The sequence below is a fragment of the Colletotrichum gloeosporioides genome (assembly GCF_011800055.1).
Source record: "Colletotrichum gloeosporioides strain Lc1 chromosome Unknown consensus_69, whole genome shotgun sequence".
Lineage (NCBI taxonomy): Eukaryota > Fungi > Ascomycota > Sordariomycetes > Glomerellales > Glomerellaceae > Colletotrichum > Colletotrichum gloeosporioides.
The window spans coordinates 119,167-141,290 of record NW_025544714.1 but is presented as its reverse complement, the minus strand read 5'-3'; the positions used below and the strand labels follow the sequence as shown (position 1 = coordinate 141,290).

The 22,124-nt window shown below is 53.6% G+C and overlaps 3 protein-coding genes and 1 pseudogene across 4 annotated transcripts; 1 reads left to right on the top strand and 3 right to left on the bottom strand.

The window, feature by feature from the left end:
• Positions 1-266: 266 nt before the first annotated feature.
• Positions 267-5,080, bottom strand: GCG54_00010830 (annotated as a pseudogene). Its single transcript has 5 exons — positions 3,980-5,080; positions 3,348-3,915; positions 2,506-2,835; positions 2,152-2,446; positions 267-2,087 (listed from the first exon to the last, which is right to left on the bottom strand). Coding segments are annotated over exons 1-5 (4,115 nt in total).
• Positions 5,081-7,780: 2,700 nt separating this feature from the next.
• Positions 7,781-7,981, top strand: GCG54_00010829 (Pyrrolocin cluster transcription factor fsdR; the record flags this gene model as incomplete). Its single annotated transcript, XM_045410743.1, has 1 exon — positions 7,781-7,981. One exon carries the CDS (start codon positions 7,781-7,783, stop codon positions 7,979-7,981), a length of 201 nt encoding a protein of 66 aa, XP_045260308.1.
• Positions 7,982-8,873: 892 nt separating this feature from the next.
• On the bottom strand, positions 8,874-11,798 carry GCG54_00010828 (Carboxylesterase NlhH; the record flags this gene model as incomplete). Its single annotated transcript, XM_045410742.1, has 4 exons — positions 8,874-8,995; positions 9,044-9,952; positions 11,325-11,548; positions 11,614-11,798. The coding sequence occupies 4 exons, from the start codon at positions 11,796-11,798 to the stop codon at positions 8,874-8,876; spliced, it is 1,440 nt and encodes a 479-aa protein (XP_045260307.1).
• A 5,956-nt stretch (positions 11,799-17,754) lies between these two features.
• GCG54_00010827 (uncharacterized protein) lies at positions 17,755-18,792 on the bottom strand (the record flags this gene model as incomplete). Its single annotated transcript, XM_045410741.1, has 1 exon — positions 17,755-18,792. One exon carries the CDS (start codon positions 18,790-18,792, stop codon positions 17,755-17,757), a length of 1,038 nt encoding a protein of 345 aa, XP_045260306.1.
• Positions 18,793-22,124: the final 3,332 nt, after the last annotated feature.

The following is a 22,124-nucleotide window of genomic DNA, read 5'->3' as shown; positions in this document are numbered from 1 at the left end:
CAGACCGAGCTTCACCGCAGCCCACCGGGGGACTTAACAGCAAGTCCTTGCCCAACCCTCAACATCCATGTGAAATTTCGGAAGTGAGCAAGAGTCGTAACATTCCGATCCGAGTGTTAAATATTGGCTTAACTAATATTGAGTATCCAACTACTTCAGAATATGTAACTGTGATGAGTGTTGAATTTTTCATGTCTAATGTCTATGACCATATTGCTGGCAAACGAACGCCGCGGGTGGAAAGCAATTCCCATCTTCCAAGCGCGCTAAACTTTCCACACCAGATCCTGAATTTTCTTGTTCCTATCCACCTTGTCAAAAGCCCTAACAGCGGCTGTGACCCCTGGAATCTTTATCAAAATGTGTCTTCCGGAGCTCCCCTTTTTGGACTCCTCGTCAATAGCGGACAGAATCGAGCCAACTGTCTGCTTGCCAACCATGATATTATAGTCCTCAGCCTGGGCAAAGTACCTGCGGTCCTCTGAGGACAAAAATGGAAAAACCAATTTGCCGAAGGATTCAAGGACTTCACTGCAAAGGTTGAAGATGGCGAAGTAATCGATGTTGGCGACTGGGTGGGGTCCTTCAAACTCCTTGCGCGCCATGATCTCGGCCTTTTCCAGATATGAGTCGATCGACATGTTGCCGCGCAGTGAACGCAATCTTGCTCTCTGAGACTCGTTGAAGGGTTCCTCGCCTTCCATGCCGTGCAATTTTGCCATTATCTCATAGTTGAGAATATGGTTGGAATGATGCTGGTTGACGTACACCGATTCTCTGTAGTATGGGCGTCGGTGTGGGGTACACTTGCTAGGCATGATATCTCGCCAGTTGTAGTAGAGAGAGCAGTGGAAGTGCGTGAGGAACTTGGTTGTTGGAAGCATTCCGTAAAAGAGAGATTCACGAAAAAACTCGCACAGCTCATCGAAAACTGGAATCTTATCCAGCTTGATAACGGACCTGCGCAAAACATTACAGAGATGCAGCGCGGCTGGAATGATGTCGAATACGCTCAACAGCATGTGACCAATGTACATGGCTTGGTAGAGCATCTCGTTCACATGGCAACCTGCTGTCCACGGCGCCCGATGGTAAAGATCCCAGCGGTTTTCCTCGATGTACTCCTCGAGAGAGCGGAGAAGGTCTTCAGCCCTTTTGACGGAATACATGACAGCCTTTCTGTTCGCGACCAGATTCTTGGCAATCTTGATGATGGGAAGGAGCTCGGCCTTCATGTTCTTTGCAAGTCGGAGAGGGCGGAGTCGGCAATTCCACTCGCGTTGTCTTACTCCGCGAGGCCAGAAGTATGCTTTGCAGGATGAAATGAGAAGTCCCATACCCGAGCATAGAGTAGCGACTGAGGCCGCAGCATGTTTGTCGAAGGTTTCCAGAGCAGGAACATAGAGCGGCTCGCATGTGGTGGTTCTTTTGGCCGCTTTCAGCTGCTCAAGGTTCTCCGGCGTCATGTCGTGGTCTGGGCCCGGGGCGAGAGGCCTCGTATAAAATTCTCGCCTACTCACTTGCCCGCTGAGAAGTTTCTCTGCCAAATCCAGATACTTGGGAGGGAGGACAGGAGTGAATCCCCTCTCGAGCATCTCAATGCCGCGTTTTCCATCCAAATCTTGCTTGATGTTTCCCATCATCTCCGGAACAACAAAGTCCGAAATCTCTTGAAAACTCCATGGATTTGCTCTCTTATATTCAGCCACTTCCTCTTTATCGGTGGTGGTGTTCTGTTCTGCTGTTGTTCTAACAGCCTCGCTGCCTGTCTTTGTCGAGTGGCATTCGCAGTTCTTCGGATGTGGCCCCGCGTGTTTGTCGATGACCAGCATCAGATTGAAGAACTGGGACGTTTCGCGCATGAGTTTCGATGGTTGAATCTTTGGATTCAAGGTACCGGGTTTGGAGAAGAAGGCCAATGCCATCTCCGGATGCTTGGCGAGAAAGACGATGGAAAATGCCAGATCTCTTGGTTCCTCCATCTGCACAATGCTCATAGCCAGACTAGTGAGCCATGAAGCAAGAGCAAACGGCATTTTCCCCTCCGCGGCATCAGTCCAATACTGTTCTACTCGGTGACGTAATTTCTGTAGGCGCTGTTTCTGATGTCAGTACTTCTTTCGCGAAATCAATTTCAGCTTTGGTACTCACAAAGATAAATGTCACTCCCTCGATAGCTAGAGTAACCAAGTCGTCCTCCAACATGATACCGGGCTCCTTGTTATCAGGCGTCGCAAGATTGGTGTCATTTGGTAAAGCTTTCTGTGGGTGCTCTTGTACCTGTGGAATGAAGGGGGGATCGGACAGGAACGACTCGGTAGGCTCGTGCATGCGGAGCGCTGAGAACCGGTTCGTCGTAAATAGAAGGTCGGTATCGGATGTGCTGGCACTGGTGGCCAAGGGCATCGATATCAGAGGGGTGAGAATTTCAAGTGTTTCCTGAAGTCTATCTTCTTGTCAATACTCATGAAGTCAAAAGCTCGGCAAGATCGTGAAGCCAGGTACCTTCGGAGAAAGGCTTCATGAGCTGCATCGTCAGAGCCCATGCCCTGGTAGATCTGGAGAACCTCTTGTCGTTTGTTGATGGCATTTCGAAGGGATGCAATGACTGTGGGAGGGACTGTGGCTGCGGTGGCTGCAAGAGTCTTGGCTGCGTGCAAGATATCCTTGGTCGACTTGAATGTGTGCGTCTTGGCCGTCTCAGGTGCCCGAATTCTGTACTCAGCCCACAGCCACTGTAAGAAGTAGTTGGTAGAAGTCTTATAAGACTGACAGGGCTCTGAGATATCTATGTAGCCTCCATCGGAAGCCATAGTGATCGAGGTAGCTGGGGTGCTGGGTTGTTGAGAAGCAATTCCTGCGAAGAAGGTGAAGGTTTGGGAGAGAAGGTGGTGGGTGAGCAAGAGAATAAGATGAGAAAAAAAAAAAATTCGAGATTGAAAGAGCTCAGGTGAGATCCGAGAGCCAAAATTTCTACTTCACCCGATCAATTTGCGGTTGGCATTTTCTCCAGAAAGGAAAGAGCTCACTTCACCTCCAGCCCCTACCTTCGTGAACATCAACAAAGACACCAGTTCATCTCATATTAACCCTCCATTGAAGTACCTAGCAATGAAACGCGAGAACCTGTCATCTAATTTCGAATGATTTCACGAGCATTGCAGAAGGTCATGTTTCCTTGTTGATTTATAGATTTATTCGCACTTTCAATTCCTCGTTCCTTCTCAGCCCATTGGCACGAGATTCATGAACGACAGGGAAGGCTCTAAAAAAACCAAGGGGAGCGGCAGTCAGTGTACAACTTGCTTCGAGGTCAATCACCTAACATGACCCACGTCTTGTATCACTTAGCAGGGCTCAGAAAATGCACTTGAGAACCTCCCACCCAAGTCTCAACCACCGACACTTCGGCCAGCAGATTCTCAGCCACGCGGACCTTGCGCGGGTCTTTGCTGAGGATCACAAGGTCGGCCTTCTTACATTTCTCCAGCGTGCCTACTTTATCTTCAATACCGAGCTGCTTCGCCGGGTTGATAGTAATGCCTTTCAAGGCCTCGGCAATATCGACTCTCTGATACTTCCCTAGCACATCAAACGGGGGTCCTCCAAACAACACCCGCGAAGCCGCCGTCTGCACATATTGCAACGGGTTGGGCTCGGTTACGGGTGAGTCGGAGTGAAGGGACCATAGAAGGCCATTGTCCATATCCTGCCTGATTGGGTCGATTCGCAACGCGCGAGGCTCACCCAGAACATACTCAGCGAAAGTCTTGCCCCAGAAGTTGACGTGCCCAATCGTGTGGCTGACACCAAGTCCGAGATCATGGACCGGTTTGAACTGATCGTCTCTGGTGACGGTGAAATGCTCGATGCGATGGATGACGTCTGTTTTGCGCTCGGGATTGTCGCTGAATACTTTCTTGTAGGTTGTCGATAGCGGCATCCCCGTTCGCATGGACGACCAGCTGGTATCCCGCACCTAGCCAGGGATCCATTGCAGCAGCCTGATCCGTCCAACTTGCGTAATTGTATATACCCTTGGGGTTGTTTTGCACGTATTTCGGCTTATTTTCCAGCTCGTAATAATCCTCTGTGAGAGCTGCGGTAAAACCCTGGGTCGACCCGTCGGCAACAAACTTGGCGGCCACAATTTCGACCTGGCCTTCACAGAAGGGCGGCTGGCAGGACTCATACATTTTAGGGAACGCAGGGGTGAATATGGCACCGGACATTCGCATCTGCATCTGTGGCAATGCCTTGAAGAGATCGACATCCTTACAACCACCAGTGTTTCCGATGCCAGCGTCGTGAATGGTAGTGATTCCGACCTTCTGCCAACTCGAAATTGTGGTCTCGCAGAAATGAATCAACTGGTCTTGCGATGGACGGGGCGTTTGCAACCCCACGGTCTGTACGGCTGTCTCGAACAAAATCCCCGTCAGACTGCCATTGACCATGTCGTAGTCCGGGTCCCCCTGCACCTTCGCAGCGGTGATTCCGAGTCTGTCGAAAGCCTCCGAATTGACATACGCGACATGTCCAGACTGATTGAGAACGTAGATTGCCACCTTCTTGCCGGGATATAGCTTGTCCAGGTCCGCAAGCGTCAAGTCCTGGTGGTCGATCACATGAGACGGATCGTACCCAAAGCCTATGATCCAGTCAACCTGTCCGTCGTTGTGGAACTCTGTCTGGCTGCCAATCTTCTTCAAGACGCTGTCGAAGGTCACCGGCGAAGGATTCGACAGGTTGAGGAACCAGTTGCTTGCGAGTGCACTGAAGATGATGTGGACGTGTGGCTCGACAAAACCGGGGAAGAGAAATTGGTGGTTGAGGTCCTTGAGAGTAGCTTCAGAAGCGCACGCCTGTGCATCTTTCAAACTTCCAGTGAAGGTGATGGTGTCACCTTCAACAAGGAGCGCATCGAACTGAGGTTGGTCGTGCCCAGCCATGGTAATGAAGGTGCCATCCAATTGTAAAAGATCGTGGATAGTTTGTCCTCACTAGCACCAATACCAGTGCGAGAGACAGGGGAGAGTTGGTTTGTGTCAATGTTGGAAAGAGCATGTTGGCCAAGCATGGCTAGCCCGGGATTGCAAGAACTACACATGGCTAAAGAATACCTAGTAGTCGTATGTACTAATATGTCGAAATGCGATAATGAAGAATTGTGTGTGGAAAATAGAAGCTTTCTTGAGGCTCCGTGGCATTATACACAAACACATCGTTGTGTTCTGGCAGCTTGTCCCGGGCTAATTATCTCTTTGTTGTGGTCTCTTGGTCGAATGCATCCTTGAGAGCCTCCAAAGCAGCCTCCCAAGATTCTGATACGTCTCAGTAGCGAGGCTACGACGCCCAGCTGAAGCCCATGATATATCGCTGTTTTCAACGCCCAGCCATTCCCGTAGCCGCCGATGGGTTCTGATTGGCGCAAATGCGGGATGCCTCCGGGCGGGATGGGCCGATGGTGCCATGTCTCTCACGTGGCATTTCACGGACGGAGTCCAGACTCGCATCCCCACGTTGTCAAGTATCGATCACTGAAAACCAGCGTCCAGTTGCTGCTGCTTTATGGTTGCAGGTATCGCCCTCACGTGAGTGGAATAGCGCCATGTCTCATTGCCACGGAGAGTCGACCTCAATCCGCATGAGCAATCCGCTTTCAGCATGGTGCAACCCAGCAACAAGCTATTACATGCCAGACGCCACGGGGGCTGGCGGTACAATCGCTGGAAGGAAGCTCAACTCGAAAGATACCAGATGAAAGATCTAATTGGCTCAGCGCTACTACAGCGGGCAGGCATCTCCCTCTTCACACTACCACAACCCATTACATCAAAATACGGCAGTCAACAAGGTGCGCCTCCAGGCGGCAAACTGCGAAGAAAAAGTTGGAAGGGAAGAAAGATTGACTCAGCGCTACTGCAGCGTAAGCACAGTCTATTTTCTGAGAACATTATCACTCAGTGATTACAGACTTGACTTGCCAGCTATCTACTGGCTTTGCTGTTGTTGTGGCTGGGCGCTTCCATAGATGGATATCTAGGTAAGGAGTTATAACCAGCCTTAAACAAACCCTCTTCACTTAATTCAGAGGCTACACTCATGTATGCATGCAGACCATAGTATCTGACTACTTTCATGGTGAGATGAATAATTTGGGCTGATAGATATCTATATTACTTTCGTCGGTTCTACCGCCAGCCCAGCTAGCCTCTTTGGGCTTCAGAAAGGTTTTCATTTGGAAGAGAATCAAAACACGCTCAAACCAACTAACACATGGGTTATGCGACGTCATTCTATCTTTCAATACCACTTTTTATGGGTGAGGTGCTTTGGATGAGATGCCTTTTCCTCGTAATTGCATCCTCTTCGCGGTGTGCATAAATGCCCTCGGAACCTATACTTCTCCAATTGTATGGACCTCTTTGACGGGGTCTTCATCCGCGGAACTAGCGTAGGTATGACGGGCAAAATATAGTTCGACTGTCCCTTGTCGACAATCCTCCTGAGGCTCAAAGAGGGTTTTCTTCATGGATCAGTTGCGAGTAGCCGACCACGACTCAACACAGTCTTTCCCTAATATAACCTGGTTCACATGTCTTCCGTTCCTCCGCCAGAAAACGCCGCAGCATCGGAGCCACGGCCAATCCCCTCTCCGCATCGCAAAAGAGACAAGAAGCAACTGTCCTGGGGCTTCTGCCGACAGAGGACGTAAGACGCCTGCCATATCCATCTCTTCATTTTGGCGGCATTAAATGCTGATTGAAATCAAGACTACGATGCAACAGACGCCAGCCGTGTGCCGCATGCGCCGTTCGAGGCCTTGGTTCATCATGCTTGTATCCAAGCGACTCGAGAAGCCCCATGGCTCCGGCTCCTTCGAGGGCCCAGCCTCAGCCCAATGTAGGCAGTATTGAAGACAGACTGAAGCGCATCGAGGACACAGTGCTTGCAAACATGAAGAATGCCCCTGCGCAAAAGGAGAAAAACACTGGGATACCACAGCAACCTAGCAATCCACCATCACCGGCCCAGCCGGTATCGTCAGCAGAGCCAGGTACGATGCATATCACCTCACAGGGAACTACATATTTCGCAAGCCCACATTGGGAGGCTATTATGGATGAGATTTCAGATCTGAAAAATCAATTCAGGCGAACAGATGAAATACAGGCCTCGATTGAGCCCCCTAAATCGCCCTTCAGAACGGCATACAACACCCCGCTGTTGTTGTACGGATTTATGCAACCAGCGTCAAAAGAGGGATTGGTGTCGGCCTTGCCAGAACGAAGTGCAGCAGACCGTCTCATATTTCAGTACTTTAACGAAGTTTCTATTCTACCTGGTTGGTCTCCCAAAATTGACACATGATCTGATCTGAAACCTCATACTCAAGCAGCACGGCTGACACCGTGACACCCCCCTCAATTTCTCAAGGAGGTCCGTCGTCCATCGTCATCATTCACACTGCACTTCCATGACTGACCGAATGCTTGTACAGTACGAAGGCTTTTGGGCCAATCCATCGGCAGTCTCCTTGTCATGGTTGGGTTTCTTGTACGGAGTACTGAGTCTTTCCCGCTTTTTCTCCTCGGAGCCTGATCATAGAGAATCCCAACGACAGCCAAAGTATTTAGAATGTTTGGTTCAATGCCTTATTGCTGCAGACCATGTCCGCGGAGATCCCTACATCCTCGAATGCCTGATCCACCACTACCTAGTCGAGTTCTACTTCAACCCCGTGACAGAGGTGGGCAACTGGATGGTGGCCGGCATGATGGCTCAGCTGGCTTTCCGCATGGGATATCACCAAGACCCATCCCACTTCCCGCGCATCAGCGCTTTCGACGGCGAGATGCGTCGCAGGGTTTGGGCCACCATACACATTTTGGACGGCACGATGACCATGTTCATCGGCGCGCCGAGGATTATCTCAGATGAGACGTGGAACACGAAACCACCCCCGCAACATTTCTGACGCCGACCTCGACCAAGACTGCGTCCAACTACCAGAGTCCCGCGCCGGCACTGAAGTTACTGAAGTCTCGTTTCTGCTAGCGAGATACAAGATGAGCCTCGCTATGGGGAGGTTAGTTGATCTGAGCCTGATGAACAAGCTAGAATCACCAGAAAATATGAACAGCGCCGAAGCTCGTCTCAAGGAAGCCTACGAGTCGATACCCGAAAAGTTCAAGTTCACCTCACTCGTCCATTGCTTGTCAGATAAGCCGGTCAGTGTGGCACATCGGGTCATTACTACATGTCTTTACAACAAATCCCGCATCATTCTAGATCAATTCCAACTACGGAAGTTCGCTAGCACAAGTTCATCAGGACGTGGTTCAAGTGAAGAGAACGAAAACTGGACGTCAGCGGCCCGATGCAAATGCATAGAAGCAGCCCTTGAGATCATGAAGCATGTACTGTTCCTAGACGCGGAAACACAGCCAGGTGGCACCTTGACTATATTGAGGAGCAAAGTGTCTGCCTTGGTGGTCCATGAATGTCTCGTCGCAACCGCAGCCTTGAGCACATATCTGTACCGCTGGTCGGACGCACCGGCAGTTGACGAAAGCGGGGGCGCAGTCAGCAAGTCAGAGATTGAGGCTATACTGAGGCAAAGTTACCAAACATGGTCTCATTGGAGCAATTGGTCTGCTGAAGCGAAACGGGCGGTAGAGCTGTTGGATTTGCTATTCAAGAGGTTGGGAGGCAGCAGCCTCGACATTGATATCGACGAAGCAGCAGTTCCAATGGATGAAATGGAGCTCAGTCTTGACTGGAACGCGGACACGTTAGGAATATTCTTCCCGCTGCTAAATGAACCATCTGTACAGCTTCCGGGCTATCCCACGTCAATCTCAATCTGTTTATGGATGATTCGACCTGCCCTTCCACGCCCAGTCATACTCAGTATGCGTATTCTGGATGAGATGGATGCCCCTTTCCCACAATTGCATCTTTTTCGTGACAGAAAAGGCAATGCTTGGTGCTGTAAAAGTCAGTGATCCATTTCTACAATGTTTAGACATGTACTCACCCTCCAGACAGCCGTGGAAAGCATTGTCCAGATAGAAGGCCTCTGTACTTTGCCCATCCTTACCCTTATCCTCACGCTCCTTTCTCACCCTCTCAACAAAAGTCAACTGCTCATGAACAGTAATGTCAATCGCAGCCACCACAAGCAACATCCTCTCTGGCAATGTCTCCTCACTTGCAAGGTAGAGGCTCATCCTCGGGTTATCCCAGTTCGCCGCTTTGGCGGGTGCCGCATAGGAATCATACAGAGGCAACATGAAGGCTAGCGGATCCGTCGACGGGAAATTCGCTGGACGAGGCTTCTCCTCCGGCTTCGGCCTAAGGTCGATTGGCGCATAGAACGTGACCGCCGCCCTGATCGCAAACTCCTCAGAGAGGATGCTCTGGCTGGCTGCCAGAACGAGGTTCCCGCCCGCAGACGCCCCTGAAACCGTCATAAGTCTCGGGTCCGCGCCTAGCTCCTCCTCTGCATGTTCCCGCAGCCACGCAAGCGCGGCATCAACATCGTCAATAGCGGCCGGAAAGGGATGGACCGGCGCGAGGCGATAGCTCAGGCTCACGACAACAGCACCAGTCTCCTTCGCGACCAGGGAGCAGAAGGGCGCGTCAGCCTCCGGGATGCCGCCCACGAAGCCGCCGGGGTGACAGTCGACGTGAAGTGGGCGAAGGCCATTGCGACCCGACCCCGTTCCGGGCTCTTTGAAAACGAGGACGCGAAGAGATCGGTCACTCGTGATAGGGATGTAGCGGATCTTGTAGGGACGTCGAAATAGGTAGGGCGCTAGCGCGAGGGAGTGTGTTAGGAAGATGATGGGTTGCAAGGCTAGGAGGCGCCAGCGCAGGGACCAAGGGAGGTGTCGGCCGAAGAAGATGGCGTCTAGGGCGGGCCTGAAGTGGTCGACGGCGATGTCTTTGATTGCGCGGAACATTGTTCGTCATGGAAACTTGCGTTCACGGTATCACTGCGGAATGAGGTATGAAATCCATTTGCTCGGGATGTGGGAATACGGAGAGTAATGAGTGAAGTTTGTCTACCGCAAGGAGAATGTCATCGTATTCGAAGTCGCACAAAGCATCTTTTCCTGATACCTGAGTGGCTTCGAAGAGAGTAAGACGGCGTAATCTGAGACCGAACATTTGAGAGGGATGACCCAGGCTGACAGGCTGATTGCCTTACGGAGTGCCACGCGACAACGATGATGCACAGCGACCCGCAGCCTGCATCGAAACATTTTCTGGGGAATACCAGGAAGTTGGGGGATTAGGGAGGGGTCTGGGGAACCCGTGGGTAACAGTGAAAACAGAGTTCGATTGAAAGAGAAAGATCGACATCGACGGGGTCCAGTGTGATGGGACGGCCGGCCCGGTCGGTACGACATCCGGGATGGGGACGGGATCACGCAATCCGCAAATTGTTCGACGTCTTGAGGCTCATTCGACTTGGCCCAACTTCATGGAACAATCGTTGTGTGTGGGTATTCACACAAGGGTAGAGTCGTTTCCAAGAATCAAGGAAACAAACATTGAGTCAAAATTGCGGATTAGTAGCTGAGGGATGCCACGCGTTTTAGACATTTGAGGAATTTGGGGATGACACCAGGCTGGCGGGATAAGCAAATAGTGCTGCCTGTGAGACACAACATCAACGCCTGACGAATGCCTCAGCCTCGATGTCTCGTCTCAAATCGCGAGCCCAGGCGCATCATTTATCCTCAAGATCTGACATCAGAGACATGCCTGCTGGAGGCTGTCGACTTTCCAACTTTGAGACGCAACCTGGGTCACAATAGCCTTATCAAGCAAGCAGGACATGAAGACAAAGAGACAGTCCCAGTAATGTCAGGTGAATTAGACTTAATTATTACATGAATGTGAATATCGTAACAGTGGAGTTCTAGACAAAGCCAACAGAGCCAAGTCAGGCTTTCCATCAAGTCATGAACATGTTCTTTTCCATCGTAAAGACGCTCAACCAAAATCTTGTCAAGTGGATTGTACGGATGATCAAGTCCGTTTGAATTCGTGATCGAGGGGGTTTGAACGCTGTACACACATATTGGCCCAAGGGTGATGAAGACGGCGGTCCTCCAATCCAAGCCCATCCAGACTTTGTCGCCGCCTTATGTCCCCTTCCCATTTCTAGCAACGGGCCTCGAAAAGAAGACGAACGGCCTTTCTCATCCTGTCAATCCCAAATCATCCCTCTCGAGCGAGATGTTTACAAGTCTGTAAAGTGTCAGCACATGATGCCATCGAAAGTCATGATTGGTACTGGAACTCACCCTCGCAGTAGTCGGCGGTGGTGGTGACGGTGACAGTGGGACGGGGAGCAGTGCTGGTGACGGCAGTGATGCCCCAGCAGGAGCAGGCGGAGGAGTACTCGGCAGCGTCGTCGCAGGAGGAGGCGTAGGCGGGGATGGCGGTAGGGTAGGCGGTGACCTGGCGGTTGACAATCTCACCGTTGCGGCGGAGGCGGGCGGGAGCAGTGACGGTGACGGTGACAGTGCTGTGAGGTCCGTGTTAGTCCCCAGAGAGAACATCTGAGGTCTTTAGGGATGCCATAGAACATACGTAGGGGAGGGAGTGACAGTGGCCTGCAGGAAGGAAGAACAGTCGGCCTTGCGGGAGGTGAGGGGGAGGAGACCGTCGCGGGTGCCGGTGACCTGGCGGTTGCAGTTGTTGCCGGAGCACTCGCGCTTCTCGATGGCCGAGCCGAAGGCAAGGGCGGCGAGGGAAAGGATGACGGCGGCCTTCATTTTGACGGTGGGTTCAGACGATCGACTGAGGTCCTAAGAGATTTGTGGATGGGGTGATTGGATGGAAATCTGGTAGGAAGTCGGTGATGGAGAGGAAAGGGGAAAGGGAGGGAGAGCAATGGGTTACATGGAGGCGAAGGCACTGTGATATATACCATCAGCCCCCAGTCCTCTCAAGATGGGGGTGGGCTGGGGCCGAGGGGGTGGCTGTTGGTGGTGGTGGTGGCCATGCTGTGCCTTGGACTGCCTACGTGCGGATAGATAGACATGCAAACTAAGGTGAAGGTGAGTGAACCAGAAGCAAGCAACTACGGTCCGGTATGCAGCAGTCAATACGAACCGCAGCAACCAGACGGAAGAAGAGTGGAAGCGGAGCCCATCTGCCCATCTGGGCGGAGGCGATGGGAAAGGCGGGTCATTGACCGGGCCTCTGGACAAACGGACAAGGGGGGTAGTGGATGGCAGGCGAGAAACAACATCGTGGGTGAGGATAAAGGATAAACACATATTGACGAAGCTAGGCTCCCCGGTGCGGTAACACCCTGTACCTGAGCGTGGGCAAGGGTGCCAGGGGTTGGAGAGGGGAAGAGCAGCGAGGGACGACGTTCCAACCCGTTCAGCTCATCTTTTGCGTGGTGTGGCATTTCCCACCTATCAGCGGGCGCAGCATCCGCATGAGGCAGGTTGGGAGAGCATGTGGGCGACGGCGGCGAACCGCAGGAACAAGTTGACGCAGCTCAGCGCAAGCGTATCCGAAGGATGACTTTGGGGTTGGGTTTGGTCCGAGACAGAGAGATGGAGAGGATGAGGTATCGTTTGGCTGACTGGCGCGGCCGGGGGTGACATTGTCTTCCTTGGTCTTCTCTGCCCTGACATTCCAACGTGCGTCCCTTCTCTGGTTCTCAACCCTGGGCTGTCGAGGGCAGGCCAAGGATTGGTTTTCCATGCTAGCCAACGCTATCACGGCGGGGGAGGTCGTCCAATGCGGCCTAGCCTTGAATCGGAAGTCGGGGGTTGCCAAATGGCCTTGCCCGGGGTCACCGTTGTTTGCTGGTTGTAATAAGAGACATTCTGGTTCAGCAGTGGAAGAAGCTGGATGCAAGGGAGGCACGGAGAACAAACATTGGCAACGGTGCCTTCATGGCTACCATATTAATTACTATTGAAATCTGCGTGACGCGCCGCTTGGCTGGTGGCTTCTTTTCGTGTTACACACGGAAAAAGCAATTGAAGAGTCTTTGGCGTCATTGAGTTCCGCATGTTATCATGGACTCTGTCTTTCATGTCTTCGATTCGGGTAACGGAGCTGTCGGGTGCGAAGGCGATTGGCAGAGAGACGCCAAGGCGCAACGGCACGGAAAGGCCATCCGTCGGAGGCGTGAGCTTTACCGTGGGCTGGATAAACAAAGAGGACCACGAGCAAGGATGAGATTGGGGCTGGGCTGCTGGGATCGATGGATATGGGAGGATAAGAACGGTGAAGGGGATGAGATAGCCCAGATGCCTGGATCTGCGTAAGAAACTCAACTCCAAGCACACTCCTGTTGTGATGTGTAGACATGAGATGCCCTCGCTTTCCGAATGAGCTCGAATCCTCCGTAGGATCTAAAGAGAAGTCTCGGCTGAATATTCAGATACCTGCCGGCGACTTGCCGCACTCCCTTCTCCTCAGTCGATCTGGCGGGCTGTCATAGTCGCGATATTTCCACCGACGGACGCCAGCGTCACATCGCGAGAGCCGCGGGGGAGCCTGGCCTGCATGAGGAAATGAGGAGAAGCGAAAGCAGACAGGCGGGCTGTCTGCGGGCAGGGACATGGGAGAAGCAGCAGCTCGCCGGTCGGTGATGAAAAGGCACAAAGGTTCGAAGTCGAAGAGGCGAAGAAGAAAAGCCTGAATGAGAATAGGAATCATTAGTGTGAGAGACACTGCCAATGAGGTTGCATCGCCTAATGGCCCGCGCCGCCGACCTGCATTGGCCATAATGCTGTCGGCGATGATCCGATGAGTGCTGTTCTGGGCCGTCATAATGCTTTGATTTCATTTTCAGGGGGTAGACTATCAGTTGAACAGAGACATGTTGGAACTGTTGTCTGTTGCTTGCCAGTCAAAGCGTGTGTTTCTCACTCAACTCATCGCATGAGGCTGTAATCTCTTCGTACCTTTCAACATCAAAGATGAAAGCAAACACAAGGTCCCTGGTCCCTATCAGCGCACAGGACAAACTCTGACAGGACTGGAGCCCGCCGGAGATCGCTCTCGTCAAGCTAAGCGACCAGCCCAGATCTCCTCCTGATCCGCCCTGCGACAATCAGTCCACTCACAGCTGGGGCCCTTTATGAACCTAAGCTTTTATGCTTATGAATTCTCGCTGCACTGCGACCCCAAACCTGCTCTCGGGCGGGCCAACTCGGCGAGTCGGCGCTGGGGATTTCAGCTATTGAAAGCAACAGCGTCGCAAGCCGGGGCGCCCATGACACGAACACCCACCACGAAAGCTCCGCCGAATGTTTGCGCTCTCCAGGCTGTCGGGGGCCGCCTGGGATAATTGACACGAGGTGCCAGGCTGCCAATTGCAACCCTTCAGCATGTCAGCGCAAATTGCGTTCCTCTAGCGTTGGCTTGTTGTTGGAAAAGTTTGGGCTGTTTGCACTATGATGAGCCAGTCTGTGCCCATCGCGCCCGTCTCCGGCTCAAATCTCTTCGCCATCAAGACCGATCTCTTGCCAACGGTCAACGCCACCCGCGATCCCATCGGCGGTCGCCGTTGAGGAAGGTCCTGGGTCAAACTATCTAGAAAATCGATAGAGGAAGACAAAGACTGGCGGCGGGGACGGAAAGCTAACCAGTCAAGTCTAGGCCTTGGATGCGCCACGCCCATGCCGGGAGCCGCTTCGCCGAAAGAGGCAGCTCGAGAGTGGCATAGCGCCCGATGACTAGTGGTCGTCCGTGGCCGAACCTTTCTCGGACTAAGCTCAAGTCCGTCAATCTGTGTGATATTGACAACAAATCTCGCCAGGGGAACCATTGTTTGTGAGAAGCTTCTGCTTTTTGTTCTGCACTTGGCCGTTCAGCTATAGAACTCTCACCAAGCTCGTAGACTCTTAATATCAAGCTGTCAATCCCGTCTGTTCGAATTCGCCATGCTCCAAGAATGACCCTTATCCCCCGAGCTGTGCCCCTCTCCCGACCCTGCCGAGTGCCCACTCCAGCCCACGTTTTTCTCAGGCCCTGGACCATATCCCCCCATCATTAAGGCTAGCGTCCCGTCGGAGCATCCACCCCGTTTAAGCCTAAGAGCACAGCTGAGAGCCCACTGTCAAGTCTCTAATTCAGGGCGGGCGCTGGCAGACTATCGGCGGAATGAATAAAAAAGCTCGGGTTCCAGGGATCCAGAAGCCCTGGAAGGACATCAAGCAACCAAGCTACCCCCCGCCGCTTCACAGACCGGGAGCACGTGTAGCTCTGGGGACGGACGTTTACCCTGGGTCTTCGGTGAAGGCGACGGGAAAGAAGTCCACCACTTGGCGGGCGAGAGCACGTTGTCACGGGGAAGAAGCTCACTGATGGGTTGACCGTTGATCCCTGTTCGTCGCTCCCTTCAGGCTTGTAGATAATCGTTGGTATCTCCAGTTCCCCTGGCTTGCTGAAGATTTCGGTCTTGACCGTGCTCTTTGGGCTTCAGAACAAACATTGGGATCTTGTAGGTTTAATACCCTCAATCTCTAATGATCACCACGCCGGTGTAACTTTCATCAACGCTTCCCACCCAGCCACTATCAAACTGTTCGCACTGGTCATCGCAACATCATTGTGAACAACCGTCACCAAGAACACTTTCGTCACTGTTTACCTCCCGCTCACCCCAGAAACCCAATTTATCCGGCAAACCCTCAGTCCCAGCCTCTCCCGCTCCCCTTCATCAAGATCTCCCCATACCGCATCTTCCCCTCACGAAAGCTGGCCCGAGGAACAAATTTCCGCGAAGCATTTCCGCCCAACTACCCCATCCCTTTACCGCTCTCCCCAGCCTCAGACAGCGCATGTTCTGCGCCTCCCCCGCAGCGACCTACACAGGCGCATCCACGCTATCCTCTGTCAAGAACACACGCGTAGTCCAAGTTCAGAGACGATTCGAGCTGTAATCAACCACGGAGCAGCACCTCCCGAGATCCTCCAATGAGACTTGCTGGCATTCCGTTCCCGAGCAGCCGGCACTGCGAGCCTACGGAACAATTCTCACTCCCCTTTTGCGGGAAGAGGGGAAATGCGTCTGGTGATTGACCGATGAGCAAGCCCTTGCGGATCTTCCTCCCGCCAAGGTCTTCGTTCCCCAAAGACTCAGGAACAGCCGGTGTCGAGAGGCATCCCGCAATGACACCGTCCCCCCGAGCCGCATTTCCCGTCCATCGCTACGACATGCAGAGGAACCTCGTGCCGGCCTGGATCGTGACATTCCCCCCCCCAGCCTGCGGAACCAAGCGAGGTGTGGGGTAGTGTCTCGTTTCCCGTGCAGCTGTTGTTCTCCATGATCTCCGCGAAGCGAAAACCTACCCTCGCGAGGATATCCCCCGAGGGTGAGGGACGTCGATCAGAGACGAGGTGCGGTGCGGGGAGAGAGGGCCAAGGTCCCCACAACATCATACCCGACAGAATCAGGATGCTCTCGGACTTGTCCATGACGTTTGAGCAATGAAGCCTTCTTCAAAACTTGGCAGCCTCTTAAAAAGCGCGTGGAAGCCGTCAGACTTGTGCATGCGATCCCTGGTGTGCTCTCTCATCAGCAATACGCTAGTCCTTTTGCTCTTAGGAGAGCAAACACTTACACCAGTCGGTGTCAGATCGCACTATCACTTACCAGCGCCAAACTTTCCCTCTCACGCTGAACCGAGGCTGTCGTCTCAAGTTTGCTGGCTTGGTACGGAAACATTAAGGCTGCGTCCTCAGAGGAAGACAGAAACGGAGGCCCTCATCATGTCCTGGTGAAATGACGGTTCAAATGTGGTCAGACACTGTTGCCCTGCTCTGCGGAAGCGTCACAATATCACAAGACATCATTGATGGTCTAACGTAGGTCAATGTTAGATCGTCGGCCTTGCAGACCAGCCTATTCGTTATGCAATGTGTCTGACTTTAAGTGTAGTCCACTGTGACAGCATCTGTAAAGCCTCGGGCCTTTCGCAGTCTTTCGTGAAATCGAGCAATGCACTCAGAAATAATCTCGATTGAACGGTTAATACGTGGATATGAGCCCCTACCAGAGCCGTTGCGGCCATCCAGTGTGAGGTGTCGCTTAAGGCGATGGTGCTGCGAGACTGTCTCCTTCATTGCGTATTAAGATGGAATAATCACTGCAAAGAAGTGTGCCATACTGATGAGACGATAAACGTAGCCGAAACGCGTCTTCTGCTAGTGGTTAGACGGACGACTATATCTCAAGCTGCAGTCATCAACTATAGGTTTTCTTAGGGCGTCTTGCGTTGACGTTGAGTATTGCACCCAACCGTTGTGAAACTTAATTGAGCTTTCGAAGCGATCACAGTCCTTAACACTAGGTGCGAAGATTACATGTGTTGCCGAACAGGTATCAATATATTGTGGCCGGCCCAAAGAAAAGACCTGAACGCCTATCAACCAGAAATCCCTTTCGCCTTTTGGCGGTGAGGGTCGGTGAGCCACCATCGTGGCACCCAAAGAGACCTGACGCCGTTGCGCCCTCGAGGGTGTATCCGAGGCCCGCGCAAGCCTCCCAGATGATATACCCAGTGCCCTCCACTGTTCCGGTTGCCTTCCCGTGTATCCTTCCATCTACCGGCATAAGATGTGCCTGCGCGGCACGACTCGTCGCCTAACCTCTCCGCCCAAATTTTTGACATATGAAGAAACCAACCTCCAAGTTCGTTAACACAAGTTGGCTGAGACGATGTAGCCATACTAGAGACCAGATGGCTGCCAACATCACCTTCCAGAGTCCGTCTGGCCTGTCCCGCGATCAGAAGGCCCGTAGTGCCCAATGACCTCGGTATCCTCGCTCACGACGCCCAACCCGCCGCCAGCCGCCGCGCTGTCGCTCCTGCTCCTCGCGCCGCTGCCGCCGCCCTCGCTACTCCGCCGACGCTGATGTACGGCCGGAGGCCGACTCATCCCCGAAAGGCCGCTGGATGATCGCCTACGACCGTCCGGCACTGGTGTGGCCGCCAGTTCAGGGACGTAAGGCGTTGCGTCAAGCTCCTGCATGCCGTCGCTGCTCGCCTCGCTCGCGTTACTATAATGGCGGAGATGAGCGTAGGTGCCCTGCGAATCCGTGCTTTGGCGGTGCACACCGATCCAGGCGCTTGATCCCTGGCTGACGCGCTGGCTACGATCCGGTGCCATGTCGAAATAACCCCCGTTGTACGTGGAGTCGTAACTTGCGTGCCGGTCTGACCCCGAGCCCTGGGGGACGGCTTGATAGTCGCCGATCGTGCTAGGCGTGCCTCGGTACGGCGGTGTAAAGTCCGGGCTTCCAAGGCCGTGAGTGTGGGCCGTCGTGTCGGAGTCGTGTCTGCGGTGCGATGGCCGGGGGGACATCATAAGGGGGTCGACGCTCATGTCGTCCACTTCGGATGGCGTCGGCTTGAACTGGTACATTGATGGTCGCGATTTGGTCCCTGTCGACGTGCCCCTGTTGCTGGTCTCGACTGCTTTGACGACCTTGTTGAGATGGCGAATGATGATCCAGGCTGCCACTAGAACGATGATGAGCAAGCCAACGCCTCCCGCCACGATGCCGGCGATTTGACCTGTAGTTAGACCGTCACTGCCCCCATCGTCGCTGCTAATCGGTTGCTCCTTCGGGACGGAGCTGGGGTAGTATTTGATGACTATCTGGTCTGGGTCGTCGCCCTTCATCGTCGCCTCGGCAGTCGGGGCTGTGGTTGGCCTTGAGGGCGTAATTACTGTAGTTGCAGTGACGGTTGTCGTCAATACTTGAGTCGCATCGTTTGTGGTCGTCATCGTTGTCGTTTGTGTGTATGTTGAGGGATCTGTTGAGTAACAGGCGCTCACGGCGCAGCCCATGCCGTTCCTGCAGCAGCCATAGCTGAGACTTGCGGGACACAGATAGTAGCTGGCGGGACACGACTGAGAGTATGAAACCCCGGCCGCCGCAACGCAGTTGCTTCCTCTTTCACATCGGTATCCTTCGGGACAGCAGCCACCTGGGCGACATTGTTAGTCCTCTCAAACCACGACACAAGCCCGAGAGAAATCAACTTACCTCCCATGACTGGGTCGCAGGCGAAGTATCCGACCTGACCCGCGCAGGTCCGGGGAGCGCTTGTCGTCGCATAACATGAGTCCGTCGCGCACTCGTACCCCGACTGGCAGCATCCTCCGCCCAAGCTGGCCGGGCAAGCCGCATAGCCCGTCGAGCACACCGTGGCTCTCCGCTCCAACTCGGCAACACCCGTAACATGGGCCTTTTCTAACCTGTGTACCCCATCGCGTCGCTTGAACTCTGCCGCCCATACTCTCTCGCCAAATAGACCAAGCCCCAAACCAAACGCACAGAGTGAGCAAGAAAAGCCTTTCATTGTGGCGAATTACCAACGAATAAGCACGGGTGTCGCGCGGGGACTCGGGGCCCGCCGATCATTCAAAAATGGTGGGATCAGCAGGAACGCCGTTGTCGAGTAATCGTAGACGGGGAGCGCAGAAATACAGAGAGAGGTATGATATACTCTGGGTGATCGGCAACGTAGGCGTTGGGAAAAGCTTTGAAAGGTCGATTTCAGGACAAAGGTACTGTTGACGGGGTCGGCCGGGTTATGAAGTTGGCAAGTTACGCTGTTGCCTTCGGTTGGGAGGAGGATCGAGATAGCCCAACTGCATGTATGTCTGGGGGCTGAGCCGTGGTACAGCGCAGCACCGCAGCACCGCAGTCACACCCCGCGAGGTTGTAATCGGCGATGGGGGGCACAGGAATAGGGCTGAAGAGTCGATAATGAGACTCGATGATGGAATAAGTCTCGTATTTGCCAGTTTGTCGTGCAACTTGGACCAACACGCGAAGCCTGGCTCTCTTGTCGTGTCTCTTCGTTTCTTCCCGTCACGTATGATCGACCCGACAGCGGGTGGTTGCAGCTGAAGATGGGAGAGGGGGAGGGGCGATCATGGACTGTTTGGGAGGGCGCCGAAGAGACTGTAAAGGTAGAGAGCGTACATATGTGACGGGAGGGCCATGCCTCGCAGCAGACCCTGGCGGGGCATGGGTGCAATCTTTGGGACTACAGGACCATGGGATTTTGGGAGGTGGCTTGTCTTGTCAGACCGTCAGCTTTCACCATGCCTGGCTTGCCCTCTTTGGGCAGTGAGCGAGAAGCGGCTCTGCTTGTGAGACCAATAAGGTGAGGTTTAGCAAGGGCACCAGCCTCTCAGAAGCCACGACAGCGGCGGTGGATGGGCGCCAGCTGGAGGGATTTTTTAAAAATCCATTCGATTTCGATGGTCTCGATTGCCGTGGCTTCTGGGTGCGCTGGGCATGTCTGGTGTGAGGCCGAGACAGCGAATCAACGGATGGCAGCTGACGAGTCGGACAGACGATGGCTGCGGTGATGCGGCACGACGAAGGTTGTCTTACCCGTGGATGTGGGCAACATATGGGAGTAGAGCAGAGGGCCACCAATGGGAGGGAGGGGTGAGCTGCAAGTCGGCGACAAGGGCCAACAGGAGCGGCAGCTCGTAGGAAGGGCTGGGCAGGCAGCTGCATAACAGCGGCGTGTGGGTGGAGGAGACGGGCATGACAAAATGCGAGAGGGAATCGCATCTGGAGATGAGCAGATTTGTACACCAGAGCGCACCGCACCGTCGTGTTGGGGGCTTTGCCTGCGGTCGGTCGAATGCAACACAGAGTGGCTTCAGCGCGTCGAGAACCAACAAGATCGCACGAGGCATCCGCTTGGGTGCCTCTGGATTTGGGGTCCACGTATTTCGCTCCGAGCAAAACCTGTACGATGGACAATGTCGCGCTGGCGGAAGTGAAGATAGAAGGACAAAGCAGGCAAGGCTAGAGGCGTTGTCGTGAGATGGATGTCCGACGGGGCCGGGTGCGGTCGGGGTCAGCCGGTCCCGCCACGGCATCGATGTCGGGCGACACGCATGTTTGGCTGAGGTGTGGATAGGTCGCCCGATACTCACAGCCAACTCATCTTTCGACATCGCCGGCGAGAAGTTGATCCAGTGTCCATACTGCACTCGCAGTATTGGGTCAAGACAGGGGGCCTTTTGCTCTCCGCCTTGGCCAGTCACTGAGCCGGACGAGAGGCGACGGGGAAAGCGAGCGGTGGAGGACAGAGGCAGACGCAGAGGCGTGCAACATCAGGTTGTATTGAAGCAGGCTGGATAGCGGAAATCTGTTAGCTCGCAGAAGGAAAAGCAGTTGGCTTTTCAGAGTGTGATGTAGGACAAAGTGCAAGGTCTGAAGTGGTGCTGATGGTGGGACTTTGTAAAGATGAGATAAGATCAGGCGAGGTGCGATGCACCGTTTCAGATTCGGCTGAGCCCGACGTTAGTCAGACTCAGAACTGGACCAGGCAATCGGAAAAAGATAACCTGCGGACGCGGGCATGACGGGAGCCCCCAGCTTGTGAACGGTTGAACCCACGCGCGGGAGACCGAGCGCGCGCGGGGAAGCAGAGTGTGGGGGAAAATATGTGTGTATTCTTTCTTATCTGTCTATTCATCGTGAGCGTAGGACTGGCACGAGGAGGAGTCTTCCAAGCACTTACCGATCGATGCTCTACTGCACAAGCACAAGGCGGCCAGCAGAAATGGATGTGGGTGAAATGGAAGGATTTACCCTTTGCAGAAGCGACACCGCAGCAGAATACCTACGGATGCAAGTGGAGGGTCCTTGGCTGCAGACAATGCAGACAGTCAAAGGCGGCAGAACCTCGAGGATCCATGAGCAGGGAAGATATTAATAAACTGGGATCATCAGGTCGAAGGCAGACACTGGTGGACACAGCAAACCTGGGGGCACTGGACGAGAAGGAAAGATCGCCTCAGTCGCGCCTTCCTCGACATTTGGCTGCACCTGCCGTTGCATTTTCTGTTGGTTGGGCGTGTTGGTGCAAGACCTACCTGCCGTGCGTATCTTCCAACCAACGAAATACTACTCTAGAAAGAAGCAACGACCGACTCAATCGCACCTGCATCGCACCTGCCTGTCACCCTCTTTCAACCACCCCAACCGAGTCTCTCTTGCCTGCCCTGTCCTGTCCTGCCTTACCATCTTCCCAATCTGCTGCCCCAGCCTCAGGCAGAAGCACATGATCAGGCACAGCCTT